At 49.7% G+C, this 18,500-nt stretch overlaps 10 protein-coding genes across 10 annotated transcripts; 6 read left to right on the top strand and 4 right to left on the bottom strand.

The window, feature by feature from the left end:
* Window positions 1-153: 153 nt before the first annotated feature.
* PEX2_015750 (Ac45/VOA1 transmembrane domain-containing protein) lies at window positions 154-1,257 on the bottom strand (the record flags this gene model as incomplete). The annotated part of the gene is made up of 5 exons (XM_016738851.1): window positions 154-293; window positions 349-588; window positions 637-741; window positions 811-1,109; window positions 1,163-1,257. 5 exons carry the CDS (start codon window positions 1,255-1,257, stop codon window positions 154-156), a joined length of 879 nt encoding a protein of 292 aa, XP_016602368.1.
* A 216-nt stretch (window positions 1,258-1,473) lies between these two features.
* On the top strand, window positions 1,474-2,185 carry PEX2_015740 (rRNA-processing protein RRP17; the record flags this gene model as incomplete). The annotated part of the gene is made up of 2 exons (XM_016738850.1): window positions 1,474-1,662; window positions 1,712-2,185. 2 exons carry the CDS (start codon window positions 1,474-1,476, stop codon window positions 2,183-2,185), a joined length of 663 nt encoding a protein of 220 aa, XP_016602367.1.
* A 322-nt stretch (window positions 2,186-2,507) lies between these two features.
* Window positions 2,508-3,195, bottom strand: PEX2_015730 (tropomyosin; the record flags this gene model as incomplete). The annotated part of the gene is made up of 3 exons (XM_016738849.1): window positions 2,508-2,670; window positions 2,726-3,030; window positions 3,178-3,195. The coding sequence occupies 3 exons, from the start codon at window positions 3,193-3,195 to the stop codon at window positions 2,508-2,510; spliced, it is 486 nt and encodes a 161-aa protein (XP_016602366.1).
* A 448-nt stretch (window positions 3,196-3,643) lies between these two features.
* PEX2_015720 (uncharacterized protein) lies at window positions 3,644-4,999 on the top strand (the record flags this gene model as incomplete). Its single annotated transcript, XM_016738848.1, has 3 exons — window positions 3,644-3,860; window positions 3,938-4,171; window positions 4,230-4,999. 3 exons carry the CDS (start codon window positions 3,644-3,646, stop codon window positions 4,997-4,999), a joined length of 1,221 nt encoding a protein of 406 aa, XP_016602365.1.
* A 656-nt stretch (window positions 5,000-5,655) lies between these two features.
* On the top strand, window positions 5,656-7,421 carry PEX2_015710 (putative cyclopropane-fatty-acyl-phospholipid synthase; the record flags this gene model as incomplete). Its single annotated transcript, XM_016738847.1, has 4 exons — window positions 5,656-5,763; window positions 5,840-6,326; window positions 6,382-7,133; window positions 7,215-7,421. The coding sequence occupies 4 exons, from the start codon at window positions 5,656-5,658 to the stop codon at window positions 7,419-7,421; spliced, it is 1,554 nt and encodes a 517-aa protein (XP_016602364.1).
* Window positions 7,422-8,692: 1,271 nt separating this feature from the next.
* On the bottom strand, window positions 8,693-10,194 carry PEX2_015700 (EXS domain-containing protein; the record flags this gene model as incomplete). Its single annotated transcript, XM_016738846.1, has 5 exons — window positions 8,693-8,766; window positions 8,874-9,190; window positions 9,243-9,928; window positions 9,994-10,043; window positions 10,110-10,194. 5 exons carry the CDS (start codon window positions 10,192-10,194, stop codon window positions 8,693-8,695), a joined length of 1,212 nt encoding a protein of 403 aa, XP_016602363.1.
* A 410-nt stretch (window positions 10,195-10,604) lies between these two features.
* Window positions 10,605-10,769, top strand: PEX2_015690 (uncharacterized protein; the record flags this gene model as incomplete). Its single annotated transcript, XM_016738845.1, has 1 exon — window positions 10,605-10,769. One exon carries the CDS (start codon window positions 10,605-10,607, stop codon window positions 10,767-10,769), a length of 165 nt encoding a protein of 54 aa, XP_016602362.1.
* Window positions 10,770-11,051: 282 nt separating this feature from the next.
* On the top strand, window positions 11,052-12,182 carry pex10 (ubiquitin-protein ligase peroxin 10; the record flags this gene model as incomplete). Its single annotated transcript, XM_016738844.1, has 1 exon — window positions 11,052-12,182. One exon carries the CDS (start codon window positions 11,052-11,054, stop codon window positions 12,180-12,182), a length of 1,131 nt encoding a protein of 376 aa, XP_016602361.1.
* A 436-nt stretch (window positions 12,183-12,618) lies between these two features.
* Window positions 12,619-17,046, bottom strand: PEX2_015670 (3'-5' exonuclease; the record flags this gene model as incomplete). Its single annotated transcript, XM_016738843.1, has 3 exons — window positions 12,619-12,785; window positions 12,850-16,871; window positions 16,928-17,046. The coding sequence occupies 3 exons, from the start codon at window positions 17,044-17,046 to the stop codon at window positions 12,619-12,621; spliced, it is 4,308 nt and encodes a 1,435-aa protein (XP_016602360.1).
* A 377-nt stretch (window positions 17,047-17,423) lies between these two features.
* PEX2_015660 (RNA-binding protein LSM5) lies at window positions 17,424-18,084 on the top strand (the record flags this gene model as incomplete). Its single annotated transcript, XM_016738842.1, has 6 exons — window positions 17,424-17,448; window positions 17,502-17,558; window positions 17,618-17,656; window positions 17,712-17,739; window positions 17,928-17,991; window positions 18,046-18,084. The coding sequence occupies 6 exons, from the start codon at window positions 17,424-17,426 to the stop codon at window positions 18,082-18,084; spliced, it is 252 nt and encodes an 83-aa protein (XP_016602359.1).
* Between the last annotated feature and the right edge of the window lie 416 nt (window positions 18,085-18,500).

Below are 18,500 nucleotides of genomic sequence, written 5' to 3'. Positions count from 1 at the left end.
CGTTGGCAAATCTAACATTCGAAAACTGGGAGAATATGAAATATCATACATGAGGATACGAGATAATTGTCCCTGGACCCCAAGAAAAAAAAGAAAATCAATTGCAGCAATGGAGGTGTATTCCAAAAATATAATCCAACAAAGGGCTATAAATCACTGGGCTTTCTTTTGCACAGCAGCCGAGGTGTCCTTCTCAAATGCGGCATATGGAATTTCGAGGCTGCTTAGAGCACCAATGCCAATATACAAGATCGCGAGGAATAGGAAGGTAGCCATGAGTCCCATGAAGATACCTGGAAAAGGGTGAGTATAGTGAATAGAGAGAAGGCGGAATGGGTAGGCACATACCTGGAGTAAAGTATTGATACTCTTCAAACAGAGAGGTGGAATTGCTTGATGGGTTCGAGGCGCTGGCATGCGCGGAGTAGTCGCGCTTTAGCTCCATGTGGAGCGAGTCTTGGTACGAATCTCCAGAGGCTTCGTAGATAACGGAATCCGTTTCGGGGAACTCTCTTGGCGAGGTGATGTAGAGAATAGTATACTTGGATGAGGAAGGAAGTCGCTCAATGACATCGGCAAGGAAACCATCTAGCAGAGTCAGTAACAATGAAGTGCATAGGTGGACTGCATACATACCGAATTCAGAAAGTTGCTGTGCGCGGTTCGAGTCCAGGGATAGCATGGGGAATTCGACATCAATAATCCGGGGGCCCTTCTCAAAGGATGAGGGGTACGATCCAGCTGCACATTGTTAGCTCTGACGTTCTTCGCAGGTTTGCCAAGGCCGTCGTTGGCACCGAAGCAACTTACAGGAAGCGTCGACAGCGGTAGTCTGGGCCTTGCACTTCGTCTCCAAAAGGCTTTTAATCTCCTTGGGTTCCACCAAGCCAGCGACCTCGTTGATGCTCATCTTGGACCGGATCGAGCTGTCCTTCCCGAGCATCTTCGCACCCAAGCGGGGTGCCGACTTTCGCGTCGAGAAGTCGGAACTGTGCACACCAGGCTGGTAGACGACCACATAGTAATCTGAGGGACAGGTACTGAGAGATGAGGCAAGGTGCTCGAGGAGGGAAGTTCCTGTCTGGATGTAGGCGGAGTTCGTCAGGACCCTAAGGGAGGAGCGGTTAGTTAACTGCAACTGGAGATGTTCAATCAAGCATACTCAGAAGTTGAGGCGAGGAAGAATGGCGAAGTATCTCTGAAAGCATTTACGGCAGCTGCCCCAAGGGCCAATAGCCCGAACCTGCTGAGATGCATTGTGTTTGGCTTGGGGATGGGGTCAGGTTGGCGATGATGTTGCCAGCGGGAGGTGTCCGACTTGGCTCTCGGAGGCGGTCGAGAGCCCCGACCCGCCTGAGCTTTCCATATCAACTTTTTTTTTGCCTTGGACGCAGTTTCAACACAACCCACGATATACAAAGGTCTACTTATTCTTTGATTGAAATATACTTGATATTGGGGTTTTCATTCATCATGGGTCCCAAGGATTTGAAAAAGCGCAAAATTGTTGCCGGGCCTAAAGTCGAGGAGGTCAATTTCGACAGCGAGTCCCGCCAGGAATGGTTGACTGGATTTCACAAACGCAAGGTGCAACGCGCCAAGCATGCGCAAGACAATGCCGTCAAGAGATACAAAGAGGAGAAGAGAGACGCAAGAAAAAAGGTTCGGCAGGCTTCAATTTGTGCGCAAAGACATCTACTAATTTTTCTAGATTCGAGAGGATCGCAAGAAAGACTTCGAACAGGCAATGGCAGAGCATAAAGCCGTACTCAAACGCATGAAGGAGGATGCTGGAGATCTTGGCGACATGGAAGGCGAGAAAGAGGAGGAAGATTGGGAGGGAATCGAAGAGCCGCCAGCGGTGGACTACGAAGCCGAGTATGTCGACGAGGACAAATACACAACAGTCACGGTTGAAGAAATGGATGCATCCCGTGAGGGTCTGCTCAAGGCTGCTAGGGGAGAGGACTCAGAGAATGAAGAAGAGAAAAAATACCCGGTCGAGTCGACGGAGGCCGACACAAAAGCCAAGAAGAGAAAGCCCCGGAGTGCAGCCTCAGAAGCAGCCAGGAAGAAGAAGAGGAACTTCCGCTACGAGACCAAGGTTGAGCGCAAGCAAACAATGTTAAAGCAGCGGTCTGTGAAGGCGAAGAGAGCAAAGGCGCGAAAGGGGGCAGAGGAATGAGAAAACCACATCTTAAAAGAGATACGATATCACATGTGCATATACTCGACTTCAAGCATCTATTCGTTAGTCAATTTTACGGATCGCAGGCGTTTCAAATTATGGACAATGCAATGAAGATGCAGGAAATGGTAGACACCGTAGTGCGCACGTTGCATGATAAAAAGTTATTGCTATCAAAAGCGCTGTATCTAGCCCATGTAGTTGGGACCAGCGTAACACAAACAGTCACAGCATGAAAAAGCAGACAGACCAGAGGATGAAGCTTGTATCCAACCAAATGTTTCCCGATATCCTGCACCAATCACCGGTTTGGGCCAGCTTAGATGTCAGCCATCTGGGATGCAAGGTCGTCAAGCTCCTTCTTGACGGTGCTGTGCTCCTTGATCGCATCCTCATATCTTTGCTCCAGCTTGGCGTGTTGGTCCTCGAGTGCCTGCACCTTCCGCTCGTAGTGGCCAGCCTTGATGTCGGTTTGGCGGAGCCTAAGTACCCAAAATGTTAGTACCTAACTGTGGAAGAACCGGTCGCTGGTCATACTTCTCGTTTGTTTCCCGCAGAGTCTTGTCATTCTCCTCAGCCTCCTCCTCAAGGAGCTGCACCCGTCGCTGCAGGGCCTCGTTCTGAGTGTCGTGCTGGAGGCTCTGGCTGGCAGCATCCTTAGCCTCCTTGAGGGCGGTCTCTGCCTTCTCAACCTCTTCCTCTAGAAGCTGGTTGCGGTGGTTGAGCGATGTGATCTCTTGTTCCTTGGACAAATTCTCTTGTTCCAAGGTCTTGACCTTGGCCTTGAGCTCATCGACGAGCTCGTGAGCCTCATCAGCCTCGGCGCGGAGGGCGATCATGCGCTAAAATAATTACCAACGTGTTAGCCAAATTCCCAGTGGGGAAGTGATGGAATGTTGGGGTGGTATGCATATATGCATATGACGAGGGGCTGTGTGATTTTGGAAAGCAGTCAAGCTACCCCGCCGGCAGGGGTCTTGGTGACTTACCTCCTTGATCTTGTCCATTTTGAAGGTATTGAAAAGGGAGTAAAGGAGGTAATATGTATGGTTGAAAGAAAAAAGTATTTAGGTTTTCGCTCAGCGAGAAACCGGGCGAGTGTTGGATGGGGGTGTGGAAGATGATATGGGGAGAGTTTTGGGAGAGAAGGGGAGGAAGATTGGCTGACTAGTGAACAAGTAGACAGTACCAGGAGAACAAGCACGAGATCCACTACAGGGGAAGTACCGTATACTTACTGTGTACCAACTGCGTAACCGTGGTATGGTTAGGTACACAATCCGCTCTTGCTCTACGCCAATCACCGCCCAAGGATCGCCGCGTCTCCACGGGCAACCACTCGACAACACCATCTAGAACTCGTTCTGGCTCTTGATCACCCTCAACCCCGATAACCAACGCGACTTCGATTTCTTTGATACCGTGCATGAGAATTATCAGCTTCAGTTCGCCACCATGTTGGCTCTTCGCGACCAGGAAAACCTGGTAAACACCCACCAGACCGCCGCGGCAGCTAAGCCCTTGAACCAAAGCAAGCAGCTAGCACCCAAGACACCGGGAAAGCCACGAAATGACGAGAACAACCCGTTGGCATTCGGAAACCGCACCGTGAAGGGTAATGGCAATCGTCAGGAGAATGGGAAACCGGGCCACGCGTTCATGACTCCGATGGGTACGCGCCGCTTCGCGAAAAATTAGAGATTTGGAGATGACGGTTGGATAATGACTGACTTGTTTTCATACTCATAGTGAAGGATCGCGCTCCTCTGGGCATGAAAACGACCAACCTTAAAGCCAACAACCTCCAGACGCCTGCGCCCTTCGGAGGAACCACCAAGCAACCGAAGACAAACCGCCGACAGTCGACTGCCCAGAAGATTAGAAAAGCTGCTCCAGTGCTACAGCAAGCTCAAACCAAAGTCCACATTGACGCTACTGTGGATGATGTACCGGATATTGAATACATGCCGCCGAAGCCTAGAGGTACGCTAAGAACAAACTAAAGCTGCAAACCCAAAAGCTTATTTCTAACGACCTACAGATCTTCCGGACCTTCCAGACGATGTGACATATGACACCACGTTCCCCCAATTCCGACCGAAGAATCGAGCTCTAGGTTTGGAGAGCGTTTACGGAAAGCAACAAGTTGGCAGGGATGGACTCACAGCGAAGCAGCGCAAGTTCAAGGAGGATTCGGCGGCGTGCGACAAGATGGTGGATGATATGATTATGAAACAACTCGAGGACATTGGTTTTGAGAGCTCTGGTGAGAGCGAGTCCGCAAACGCACTTCAGCCAAATGACATCCCTCCCAAAAGACCTACCACCACAAGGCACACTCGCAGTGTGTCGACGCTTCGGGCTCGTGACGCTGTCGCTGCGCTTGCTGGGCCCCAGCCAACTGCTCCACCTCGAGTGGCTTCAACCGCCAAACCACGGGTGGCATCGTTGGCATCGTCATTGGTTATGCCCAAGAGGCACGCCAGGGTCCCGTCAAACCCCTCTTCCATGCGCAACACTGCTGCTTCTCTCAACTCTCGGACGACCGTTGGCTACTCCAAGGGGCGCAGTGTGTCTTCCACCCTTCGGGAGAAGCATTCCCAAACGCAGAAGCTAGCAAGCTCTCAGATCCTGTCTCCCGAAACTTATATGCAGCTTTATGGACCCCCTCCGCTGGACTCGGAAATGTGGAGTCGTTGCAAAGCTGCTGGATGCTTTGATACTCCGGACGAGACCACTCAGGAACCGGAAGAACCACTGCCCACGTTTGAGGAAGACGATGAGGCTCAGAGCTTCCAGCTCACTCTGTAGGGGTACATTGCGACAGATACTCATCGAAAGGGGATTACAATTTTACTCATGGTTATTGATTTGGCACAGGGGTTACAGGCCGAAGGATGCCGGCGTTATGGAATAGCATTCAATATGTACTTGTAACTGGACAGGCTGTACGGAGTAGGCTTTGCGAGGTCAACCGCAGATCATACTGTTTCAGGCTTCTTCTCCACTTTCATGATGATCCTTTGCCAAGCCACAGACAGGCGAGGTCGCACTTGCATTAATTCCATCAGGGACCACGTAGGCAGTACCAGGTTTTTGGGAAGGCGTGAAACCTCGGCCATTTACTAATAACCCTTAGGTGATTGATGCATAGGGCTGTTCATAGTGTTCATAAAAAGAATTTATGGATCAAATTAATCCACTAGCCCTATAGCTACATGAATCCCTGCAATTGTACGGAGTTCGGAAGTACGTCAGTGCGAAAATAGAACAGAGGAAGAGTAAACTCGGTGTACCTGGCGGGTACCAAATCCTTAGCCAGCCCGTCCATGGAATGGCAGGTACCAATCACGTCCTTTCCTAGGTACCTTGGTCTAGCCCACACCGCCCCGGAATTGCCCATATCTTCTTATTTACTTTCTGGCCTCTCCTTTTCCCTTCCCATCCCTCTCAATTGACGCTTCGCCATGACGACCATTCATCCGGACTCCACTGAGGAGTTCGAATATATCCAGACTCCGGCTGCCCCCGAACAGACCAAGCCTGCCTTCGACTGTGGTGTCCCGACTACCCTCGTAAGTACACAGCTAGAGCTACCCGTGAGGGACGTTTGATGATTCAAGGATCTAATTTGCTCCTTTTACTATCTAGTACCCGACTATTAAGAATGCTCCAGTCCCCGCCGATTCACCCGGCAGCGACAGCTTCTCCAATGGCTTGATGATCGCTCTGGAGATCATTGTGCCTTGGTGGCTGGCTCGCCAGGTTGGTGGAGGTTTCTACACCACCATCTTCTTCGCTCTCTTCACTTCCGTTCCCGTCCTGGTGGCATTCTGGGCTGTCTCTTCCTCTGTTTCTCCTCGCAAGACTGAGAAGGCCAAGTACTGTGGCCGCCCTGTCGAGCACTACCTGCAGTTCCACAGCGAGCACGATCGTGCTACCTACCGCGGCAAGAGCAAGATCCCCATGGAGGTCTTCTACGAGAAGTACTTCAATGGTGAGGTTGACTTCAAGGGCGATGCTCTGGAGTGCCTCGAGTACCGTCACGATTGGGCCAACTTCAAGTTCACCACTGGTCTCTTCAAGCACTTCTTGTTTGGTTTCATTCCCGAGATGCTGATGCACACTCGTTCTCAGGGTAAGCAAGGCTTCGTGCAGCTCCGGTGGCAAATTTAACTAACACTCTCTTCTAGATGAGGAGCAGGTCCGTGATCACTACGACCGAGGTGATGACTTCTACGCTTGGTTCCTTGGCCCACGCATGATCTACACCTCCGGTGTGATCAGTGATATCAACAGGGAGGAGACCCTCGAGGAGCTCCAGGACAACAAGCTGGCCATTGTTTGTGAGAAGATTGGTGTTAAGCCCGGTGACAAGGTCCTCGATCTTGGCTGCGGCTGGGGAACTCTTGCTAAGTACGCCTCGGCCCACTATGGCGCTCACGTTACCGGTATTACTCTTGGCCGCAACCAAACCGCGTGGGGTAACAATGGTCTTCGTAAGGCTGGTATTGAGGAGGACCAGAGTCGCATTGTGTGCAGTGACTACCGCGATGCCCCCCGTGTCGAGGGTGGATACCAACACATCACTTGTCTCGAGATGGCTGAGCACGTCGGTGTCCGCCACTTGTCTTCTTTCTTGACTCAGGTTTACGACATGCTCGATGACAACGGTACCTTCTTCCTGCAGATCGCTGGTCTCCGCAAGTCTTGGCAATACGAGGACCTGATCTGGGGTCTTTTCATGAACAAATACGTCTTCCCCGGTGCTGATGCCAGTACCCCTCTCGGTTTCGTTGTGGATCGTCTCGAGGGCGCTGGCTTTGAGGTCAAGGCTGTCGACACCATTGGAGTGCACTACTCTGCTACCCTCTGGCGCTGGTACCGGAACTGGATGGGCAACCGCGACAAGGTCGAGGCCAAGTACGGAAAGCGCTGGTTCCGCGTAAGTTTCTCTCACAATTCTCTAACAGAGTCATTGGGCTTCCTGAAGTCGATTCATTCTTGCTAACTAATACCCTCTTAGATCTGGGAGTACTTCCTTGCTTCCTCCACCATCACTTCCCGCCAGGGTGGTGCCACCTGCTGGCAGCTCACCCTTGTCAAGAACATCAACTCCACTCACCGTATTGACGGCATCGCCACTCAGTACGGTCTTGCTGGAGCTCGCCAGAGTGCCATCGACCGCGCTGGTTCCCTTCCCAAGGCCCACATCATCAAGAAGGACCTTTGAAGGATTGATGTACAATCCTAGCCCTTATCTGCTTCTTCGTGGGTCCATATCAGCCCCCTTCGGACTAGCAAGACGTTATATAAAGGGGCACGGCAATATGTGGATGTTGTTCTACTGTGAACATATTCAAATGTTTAACAAGCATGTATGACATGAGTGACATGAGGTGAAGTGAGGTGAAGCTGAATTTCATGAATGGTTGTGGGAGAAAAAAAGGCAGGAGATGGCAGCAGAGGAGAAGCATGGATAGGTCAGCGGCCTATTTGGCTGGTCCGCCTGGATATTTATCCCGATATCTATCTATGGTTGTGTTTCTATCTCTTATGTCTTACCTTGTGTGGGGAGGATATTTGCACGAAGTCAACGAGTCTGTCTTTGTCATGTTATTTTTTAGAAGTCAATGAACTATTTTCTTTAGGTCAAACCCCTCGTATCTTATCCCTTCGGTTCAAATCAGTAAGATTGTATTTCACACATACCCAGGTATCCGGTTCTGAGTTCTTATTCAAGGCCATGAAGGGAAGCTCGTAAGATAATGTAGGAGAATTCTGGAGGTTTAACTCTCCACTAGTATCAAACTTTACTTGGTATCTTCTAACAAAGTTCTGATACGTGTCTATTAACCGAATTCAAGTCTTCAATCATTAGGCTCGTTAATCACCAAGACCCCAAGAAAAGCCATAAACACAATCCACTAACACCAATTAGATTTCTCGGTAGCCGAAGGCCGAGAAGAAGGAAGGAAAAAGAAATAAAAGACCAGCATTGCGATCCAATAGGATAAAAATGGTATATGTAAAGAGGGAAACAAAGGCAGGGTAGATGCAGACGTCAGACCAGTTCAACCCTAGGTAAGTATTGGTACAGTGAAGAGTAAACAGAAAACCAGAGGAAAAGAAAGTCATGCTTGCCGCAGGCCCAGAGATCCAAGTCCAAGGAATCTAAGAAATCATTGTGCATGAGGTTACACACACATATAGCTGGATTGAGCCTCCAAAAAGAAAACAATAGGCGTACAAGGGCGTGTGACGAGATGATTCCACACACGTCGGGGGGGGGGAAACAAAGAAACGAGAGTCACGCTCAAGCCTCATCTATCGCTGCTCTAGCATTTGGATCGCGTAGGGACATTCGGAGTTCTGTTAGGCAGAGCAAAGTAAGCTGGAAGACTCAACCGTTGTGTTGGGTTGAGAGGGAGTGTTGTTTTCTGTGTCGCGTTCTCGTTCCAAGTCGCTGGAAGTTATCAAAAACGAAAAAAAAGATGGGTAAATTTAATCCGCGTCGAATTTGTGGTTGTATTCGCCGAGCAGGACGTCATCCGGGCCTGGGCCGTGGGTATTTCGAACTAGAGCACAAAAAGCGTGAGTGGAAATGTCCGAAAACCAGGATAGGGGTGCATGGGTCACACGGTTGGGATCAGGGGGAGTGCGGGTGCACAGGGGGAAGACATACTCCATTCAGCTTCGATCCGGAAGAATATCCACATCCAACGTCGTACAACTTCGAGGAACATGAGCAACCAGAATCCGCCTTCTGTTTCCGGAATCCAGCCGAGACCTGGGACGATGCGCCATAGCCATGAGAAACGAAGGGCCAAGTCTGCGATGATGACGTAGTGGTATATCTTGTCGGATGCGAAGTAGCGATGCCGGCGGAGTCCGTATGGATGGGCGCTGTCATGACGTTCGGGGGAGAAGAGAGTCATATCCCAATCCTTGACAACATCCCACCAGAAAGAGTAGGCGGAGTTGATAAAAGAGACGATAAATCTGCGGGGTGTTAGAGAAAGGCATAGATATGATACGAGGAATTGAATCTTACAGAATGCGCATCATGCTAACCTCGCTATATCCACGTAGCTCCAAGGGATTGTAGTTGCGCATCTTGGAGGCTATCCAAATGACAGGGAACGCAGTTGCATACTTGAGAGCGTTGGCCAAGTGCTGGTTTACCTTGTGCGTCTCTCTCCGGGTGACTGTCCGCCGCGCACGAATATATTCCGTCAAACACTGACGAAGACGAATTAAACTGGGCACAGCGAGGATGATCGGAACGACCATTTCACTTCCACAGGCCCGGTTGGGCTTGGAAGTAGCGGCGAAGCCATCGGTGAAGAACATGCAGAAGCTGATATACAGATCTCCGATCACGCGAGCATAACTAGTTAGGGCATCTGCCAGCAGAACATCCCCAAACTTGCCATCCTGAGACTCGGCTAGACCGCCAATACTGATCCGCTTGAGGGTAAGGAGAAATCGGATTCGGCCGGAACGGGAGGCGCGGTTGAAAGGCCAGATCAGAATAAGGAGGAGGATAACGAAGACCGACTGTGGGATCCAATCCAGTCGCTCCACTAGTTCAGGGGACCGACGGGTGGCTAGCCAAAAGACGATGAACCACAGGGCAAGTGGGATGGTGAAACATGTGGCCAGGCGATAGACGGCGGTGTGATGTGGGCGTTGGGAGGAGGATGTGCGGGCAGGATATTTGATGAGCGCCGGAACGTCCTGGAAGTATGGGAAATCTAATTAGCCATCGCGAACATGGTGGTTAGGTGAGGGGCGCCACTTACAATGTTGGCTTTTGCCAGATATTGAAGGTTGATACCCCATCCCCAGAAACCTAGCCCCTTGTGTTAATGCACGCCTGATTGGGATTTAACCCCCTTCGGACAGGAATGCCACCTACCAGCGACTAAGATAGCAGCTATACGTAGTGGTAAAGGAAAGATCAGCCCAAAGGCATCCAATTGAGCATGTTGATCAACCGCCATTATTCCATTGATAGGGGAGAAGGGGGAGATCACAGGGGAAAAAAAGAAAAGGCTAAAATAATAACAAAGACCCCTTGGATATTGAAACCCAAAAAAAAGGAATGACTAGGGGTGAGTCGACGTCTTTGAAACTCCGGAAGTTAGGACTTTTCCTTGAAGCTGGGAACTATTTAATAAGCGGAGCGGAGGGCCCAGAGAGAATACGCACCTGGACTAGTCACAGTCCGCCGATGGTCTGGAACCCCACACAGCGTCGAATTGGGTATAATTAGAACTAATGAGAAGCACCTCTCAGGAGAAGGATTGAAGATCAAACCCTTGTATGTAACTAGTTACGTCGTCCAAGCTTAATCACGTATACATGGCATCATACTAAGTGCTTAAGTTAAGTACGAAGTACTTAAAGAGCCATGGACTACCCCGTACACCAAACTACACACTTCAAAACCCCTTTCTGCAGCAAAAAAGGGGGTACCAAATCAGGTACATTCAGCCACTGCAAGCCTCCCGCATTCGTCTATGACAGGCCCAGGTCTCTCGGAAGTACAGGGTGGGACGCTTGCGGTGTATGGTAAATATGGTAAATTTGGTATTTTCGGTGTAACCACTGACGTAGTGTGGTAATTAATTTATCTAGAATAGCCCACGTGATCTGTGCCACCTAGGTCACATGATGCAGTTCTATACCGAGGCATGACATCCGAGGACAACTCCGGGGAAATTGTTATCTCCAGGTGTGAAAGCCGGGGAATTGGACCTGTGACCTTGCCTTGGGGAATGAATGCACTAAGTTAGCAAATACCGTCAACTGTCACACTCAACCTTACTATCCCTATATCGACACCCTACAATCTATCATGGCGGACGACGACTCCCATCTCTCGCTATCAACCCCGAACTCAGCCCTCGGCTCATCCACCTCACACTTCTACCCCTTCGCAACCTCACCAGACATCATCCGCTCACATGAAAAGGATGCATACCTCACAGGCAGCTTGATTCAACAATCCCAAGGGATCGTCCGGGCTCTCCGCGGCGCCCGATACGCCCACACCCACTCCGACGCCATCAAGCACCTCACCGAACTCCTCTACTTCACCTTAACAACCGCCATCGGCAATCGCACCCTTGGTGAAGAATACTGCGACCTCGTCCAACTAGAAGATGACACACTCCAATTACCGTCAATCGGCCGTCGCGTGGGGTACATCCTAAGCAGCATCTTAGTACCGTGGACACTGCAACGACTACTACCCGCGCTGCGACAGAGAATCCGCAACAAGCTCGAGCGCAACATCGCACGCCAGCAATCAAGAGCGGTGCAGCAGGCTGGCCTGCTCAACAAACCCCAGTTCTCAACTACCCCGACTAAACGGCCATTGTTTACGAAACTGCGCATCCAGCAGTATATCCTCGAACACCTGGACTCCATCACATCCCTGTCGCCTATTTATGCGCTGAGCATTGCGACCTTCTATTTCACGGGCTCGTACTACCATCTTTCCAAACGACTCTGGAGTCTGCGTTACGTATTCACAAAGAAGATCGACGACAATGAGCAGCGCATCGGATATGAAGTTCTGGGTGTGTTGCTTGTTCTCCAGATCGCCGTGCAGGGTTTCTTGCACGCTCGCAAAATTGGAGCGAGCTTGAATGAAGATGAGAGCCAGTCTGCGGACGCTGGCCAGTCTCCCGGGCAGGGTGGAGCTGTTCTCGCTTCGATTCAGAACCCTTCTACTATTCCTCTTCTTCCTGCCTCTGTGCCTCTGTATGATCTCGAGGAGGATCCTGGTGCTGTCTCGTGGATCCCTGAGGGTCAGCAGCGGAAGTGCACCCTGTGTCTGGAAATGTTCAAGGATCCTAGTGTTACAACTTGTGGACATGTGTTTTGCTGGATTTGTGTTAGGGATTGGGTTCGTGAAAAGCCTGAGTGCCCGCTCTGCCGACAGGAGGTCTTACTGTCAAAGGTGCTTCCTCTGAGAGGGTAGCTGTGTTATTAATTGATGCGATAATTTCTAGGCCAGTGCTTTCATGATCTTCATGTATATTGCTGAGGAGGTTGGTGCGGCTGATACATGTGTATACACTTATTTTGGATAAATATATACCCCCTTTATTCTATTTCATTCGAGCATGCTTATCATGGATTGCAAGGTTCGATTGAATTTTGACATAGGTCAGCCGACTAATATATATTTCCCGGTACAATGTAAAATGGAAGTATAGATCAAATCCATATGCAAACCGTTCAAGAATGTAACACATGAAGTACCACATCAAAGGGAAAAAAAAGAGAGCAAAAGACCTCTCAGGATCGAAAGTGTACAAACATATGCCCCGAAAGCTTTGCAAAACGAAAAAAGCAGGGTATTGAGGGTATTTAGGGGAAACCAAATGTAATTACATGTATGCATATCTACATGGTCAGACCACTGGGTCCTCCTCGCTGTTGACTGCTTCTCCGAGTGGAAGAACAATGGGTTGGTTGAGTTCAGCGAACGCAGGACGAGGCGGCATTGGGTTCATGGCTTTTCTTTTCGCCTCCATGGTATGGAACAAACGGACACAAGCATACGGGTCCGTAGCAGCATCTAGAGAAAAGAAGACAAGATTAGCATCTAAAGAGAGAAATTATGCAAGTCTCTAAGTACTCACATTGGACCTGACGATAACTCAAAGCCCGAGTCCAATCACTGCAGCGGACATCATCACTTTTCTCAAGGGGGAGACCGAAATGCTCATTTATTTGCTCGCTGAGGTTGACGCCCCTTTTGTTCACCAATTTGGGATTATCTCTGCCGTACTTGATCAACTTGTACAAATGGCTGAGCTCGAAAGTGGCTTTGGCATCGATGCCAAGATACTTGCGCAGTCGCGTGCAGTCTGCCTTGATCGAGACACCCACTTTTGTGACATCCGGAGATTCAACCAGGCGTTTCAATGATGGGGAAACCAAGTCCTCTAGAGAACGTGCAGGCTTGAAAAGTGCAACCTGGAAGATGGCGATACGCTCCTCATTTGCGATTTGGATCACCGAGACATTGCTCTGAATGCTGTCCCAGCCGGATGCCTGAGCCTTCCATTCCATGTCGAATCCAATGACTTTGCTCCCGAGGAAGTGTTGCACAGCTTCTTCGGTACTTTGGAGAGTCCGGCAATAATGCACGATGAGTTTCCGGCCATCGGGGCTTTGCTGTGAGCTATGACTCCAAAACTCAGGTGTTGAAGATGGGATTGGTTGACCTGTGGTGTCATTTTCTTCAATGGATACTGGTTTATGTCCGGTCGTGGTATCTGGAACTGAGGACATATGGGTTTTAATCGGCCGTTCAGACAGGGAATCATCACTGATGCCACCGCTTTGTGGAAAGTTTGTTTGGTTGAAGATTGCACCTGTGCTATACTCTCTCCCATGGTTTTGTCCTGGTTTAGCGAATGGCTTCCTCGGCAGCATCAATGCCGGTCGTTGTCCGTTATATGTTCGTGTGCTTGGGGATGTACCGCTGGCTTCTCTTGAAATTGGTGGACGGAGGTCATCCAGATGATGCTCCGTGCTGAGACCCACCTCTTTGCTCTTTGAGCGTATGGGGGGTGGCTTGGGAAGGTCCTGGCCTCCTTCATGATTTGTCCGGCTAGCATGCGCATTAACTAGGAACGGGTTAAACTGAGGAGCGTCGAGGCTCCTGTATTTTGTCTTCTGGTGTTTGAGCGATGGCTTGTGGGTAACCTCACTGGCCTCCTGATTGTCATGACCGGTAGGCGCATTGACTAGGAACGGGTTAAACTGAGGGGCGTCGAGGCTCCTGTATTTTGTCTTCTGATGTTTGAGTGATGGCTTGTGGGTGACGTCACTAGTTTCCTGATTGTCCTGACCGGTAGGCGCATTGACTAGGAACGGGTTAAACTGAGGAGCGTCGAGGCTCCTGTATTTTGTCTTCTGGTGTTTGAGTGATGGCTTGTGGGTAACCTCACTGGTCTCCTGATTGTCATGACTGGTAGGCGCATTGGCTAGGAATGGGTTGAACTCAGATACATCAAGGCTCCTATATCTTGACCTCCGGAGTTTGAGAGGTGGCTTGTGGGTGACCTCACTAGTTTCCTGATTGTCCTGACCGGTAGGTGCATTGACTAGGAACGGGTTGAACTCAGGTACGTCAAGGCTCCTGTATCTTGTCTTCCGGGGTTTAGGTGATGGCTGGTAGATAATCTCACTAGCCTCCTGATTGTCCTGACCGGCAGGCGTATTGACTAGGAACGGGTTGAACTTAGGCGCGTCGAGGCTCCCATATTTTCTCTTTTGGAGTTTGGGTGATGGCTTGTCGATGATCTGAATGTCCTCCTGATTGCCCTGGTTGGTAGGCGAATCGACTGGGACAGGTTGATTGTATACAAGCTCGCCCTCTGCTGCGAGGTCCTCGGCGTTTACCGTCGAAGGACCGGAGAGTAATTCGTGTCCTCGGCGGCTGTCCTCCTCTCTACTGTGTTTAGCAGCTAACTCGGCTGCACGCCGTAGTCCAGCTTTCCTCTTCAGTTGCAGCCTTATTCTTCCCTTGAAACCTTTCGTGGGTATCACAGGCTGAACGGGCTCCGGGTTGCCCTGACTGGCAGGCGAAGACTCGGAATGCCCCGGCAATTGGAGTTTCATATATCTTGAAAGACGGCTTTGAGATGATTTGATAAAAGCGGCCTTGGCCTTGGGAGATGCGGATTCCTCTCGTCCCTTCTTACGCCTGAGCTTCTTCATCGAAGAACCCAGTTCTAAAAAGTGGGAGTCTACGGAAGCAGCAGGCCCAATGCTGCGCTCAATCTCGTTGTGGATAGACTCCCAATCACCTCGCGTCTGCTGGATGGCCATTCTGGGAATATAGGCGTCAAAAGCCACCTGGCCCATGTGTACGGCCCATTTCTTGAAGCTATGGACATCCTGGCTCATTGGATTGAGGACTTCAAATTTTCCAGCAAGGTAGACACGTTGCCCCATTGAATGTAGCAAGGTTTCTGATCGAAGACGCAGCCAGTTCAAATGTCTGTATTCAGTGGTCAATTGTCGAAGAGCGCTGCGATGTTTCTGGAATTCTATACACCAGGTGGCTATTTCTGGAACAGTGTGCATCATGGTCTGCTCAGGTACCCAACTCCACAATGCTCCAAGATCACCTTTGAGGCTGTGGTAGAGGTACCAAACTTCATTGTGAAGCCCCCACGTGTGAACACCAGCCGTAAGCAGTGGCGCCATTACATCCAACTGTCGCCAGTATATATGTAACTCAGGACTGCGGGCAGGCTTTGGCATCCAAAGACGCTTGTATTCGAGATAGATTTTCTTGGATATTATGAGTGGACTTTTGTGCAAGTACTGACTTGCCGGTGAGTTCTTTCGTGCACCAAGTGCAAGCGCAAGTAAGACTCGCTTGCCAGTAGCTTGGGGAGAACGTGCAGCCGCAGCTGCCGCCATGAAATCCTGCAAATCCCATGGTTCACTTTGTCGAAGTGGACGCAAAGCCTGCTGCCTTCTGAGCCAGAATGCACGGTAATAATGCGCACGATTACCAAGTTCGCGATCACTAAGCTCAAGGATTTCTTTATACTGGCCAAACACCCGTTTGTCGGCAGGGTGAAGATTCGAATTTGCTTGAAGTTCCCAGCAAAGGTCCCTGATGGGGAAACTTCGTGCGTTGAGGCATTTCTGTCTCAACTCATTGTACTTCTTCTGAATCACTTCACTTTCAAGAAGAAGAGTGTCAATTCGAGTTCTCACTGTGTGCCGGGGCCGTAGGTGATCATTGTTGAGAGTGTCTCTCAACCGACAGATGGACAGCTCAGAAATGTCCACCAGAGATGGCAGGAGTGTTCTGTGAGTTGTACGAAGACACTTCTGCCAAGCATGGATCTTCTGGGCGGATATTTCCAGCTTTCTTTCCCATTCTGGAGTTCTACCAAAAACAATGGAGCAGAACTCATGCTCAATCATCCGACCGGTATTCTCTGCGTTCGTGACAGAAGCCTGTATTCGGCCTAATCCTAGGATGGAAGATGACAGATCTATCACTTCAGTGATATACTTTTGAGTGATCTTCTCTGCTCGCAGAACTTTTTTCGTGTTGTCTGAGACCATAGTTACAAGGTGCGCGCTGATGAAGCTTGATAGGCTTTCAAATTCAGTCACATATTCTTGGGTGGTCTTTTCGGCATGGAGAACCTGTTTTGTTATCCGTGAGACCACATCATTGATTCGCTTTCGGAATATTGACGAGATAGCTCCATATTCGGATTCATAGGCCAAATTGGCCCTGAAGGATTCTTCAAGGAGGTCATCGACGTGTTTGTACTTCAATTGGATAAAATTCTCAACAAGTTCCTGATATGAATGCAGCGAATCGAACTCCTTCTCAATACGTAGACGTTGAGAAACTCGGTTTTTCCCGTCTACTCTCGATCTAACCAAGCTGCCCAAGTCTCGATGTCGGGTAGGACGCACAAAGGCCGGCCGGCCTGGAATTCGTTGAACGGGTTTTGGCTCTGGAACTTCATCGTCATCATCCCATATGCCTTCTCTGCGAGTGGTATTGGAAAAGTTCCGCTTTGATTGGGAGGCCAGAAGCGGGGTATATGTGAAGCTGGTATTCGGTAAAACCTGTCGGATCCTTGGAACAGATCGTGCGCAAGTATCGGGGCCACTGTGGTTTAGTTAGAAAAATAGCCATTTAAGCTGAACACAATAAAGCGCGCTTACCGCCGCCGCTCGAAAAGTCCACACCGAAGTGACCCATGAGGTTTGGACCTAACCAGGTGCCCGCTATGTTTTGCAATCGACGATGAGGCCTTCCGACTTGCTAAAAGATTCGGCCGCATTGGCATAATGTGTGACAAGCATAGTGGACCAGCCTGAAACCCCACGAAGCAATTGAATATGATCGGCTTGGACAACAAGTGGTGGCTTTTTCTATTGGCAATCAACAAAACTGCAAGCAAGCAATCAATTAATGGTCAGGATAGCACTCCATGTTGCGGAGCTCTAAGCGCGTAAATCAACTTTGAGAGTTGCCTCTAACCCCTATTTGGCTTAGTCGCTCGGGCCGGATCATCAGAGGTGCCGAGCGACAAACGATCACGTCCTTTTCTATATCGATCTTGCCCACGCGGAATGCTCGATCACATTCGTTTTTAAATCCAAGACGCTACCCAAGAAAAAGTTTTCTCAGCGACTATAGTTTCTGTCTTCCGACATCATGGCTTCTCAGTTACTTCCTCTTGGTCCGTGCCTAATGATCCAAAAAAAAGCATGACCCCGCTAACTCGTTTAATAGAGCTCATTGATAAGTGCGTTGGCTCCCGAATTTGGGTTGTCATGAAGGGTGACAAAGGTCAGCTTAAATTCGACTGTTGATACTGAAACCAAATCAGCGTACTAATGCTCATGAAGAGTTCTCCGGGACCTTGCTCGGATTCGATGACTACGTCAGTGAGTATCCCTATATAAGAAGTGACGATCTCACCAGGCACTAATTTCGAACTAGACATGGTTATGGAAGACGTGACAGAGTTGTACGTGCTTTGATTTTCTTGATCTTCTAGCTTCAAGTTACCCTTTTCCCTTCTATGGCCATGCTTGGTTGCGTTGGCTCCTACGCCCCTGAGCAGTGGTCATTGATCTCCATCTGAATTTGCAAATCTCTGTCGAAATTATCGACAAGTCACTCTTGTGCTTGCGCCCTAGACTAACCTCCTCTCAGCGACTACACCGGTGCCCAAATCAAGCTCCCTAAGCTCTTGTTGAATGGAAACAATATCTGCATGGTTAGTCAAATTCACCTTGAGCCCACCTGGGTGCTATACTAAATCTTCAACTAGTTGATTCCCGGCGGTGAAGGCCCCGTGGCAAGCTCATGAGCTTGAGATACCCAGTTCTTGCCCTGACGAAAATAAACTTTGTGTATTAATGATACCGAATGCAACGAGATAGAACAACATCGTTGAATGAATGAACCTCCATGCCAAGCGTGCTTTTGGTCTCTCTCTCCCTTTATCCCGTGTCCTAGGTAGCGTGTAGCTCAGCATTGAAGTAAGACCAAGAAAAGACCAAGAAGCAGCCGTTGCCCACAACGCCCAAGAGAATATGTTCTTCCCCTAACAGAATATTCATTGCAGTTATGGCTAGCCAGAATTCAGTCACCCGAAAGGGACAAGCTGCAGCCTCGAATGTTATACGAGGTAAAGCATGCAGGGACTAGCCCACAAAGGACCTCCGGGCAACCAGGGGTCCAAGATAAGCTCTCCAACCACAAGTCATCTCTACCTGAAATTAG

The sequence above is a fragment of the Penicillium expansum genome (genome assembly GCF_000769745.1).
Source record: "Penicillium expansum strain MD-8 chromosome Unknown contig46, whole genome shotgun sequence".
NCBI classification, from domain to species: Eukaryota; Fungi; Ascomycota; class Eurotiomycetes; order Eurotiales; family Aspergillaceae; genus Penicillium; species Penicillium expansum.
Note: the sequence above shows the minus strand (reverse complement) of the source record. Positions and strands in the feature narration are given on the sequence as shown.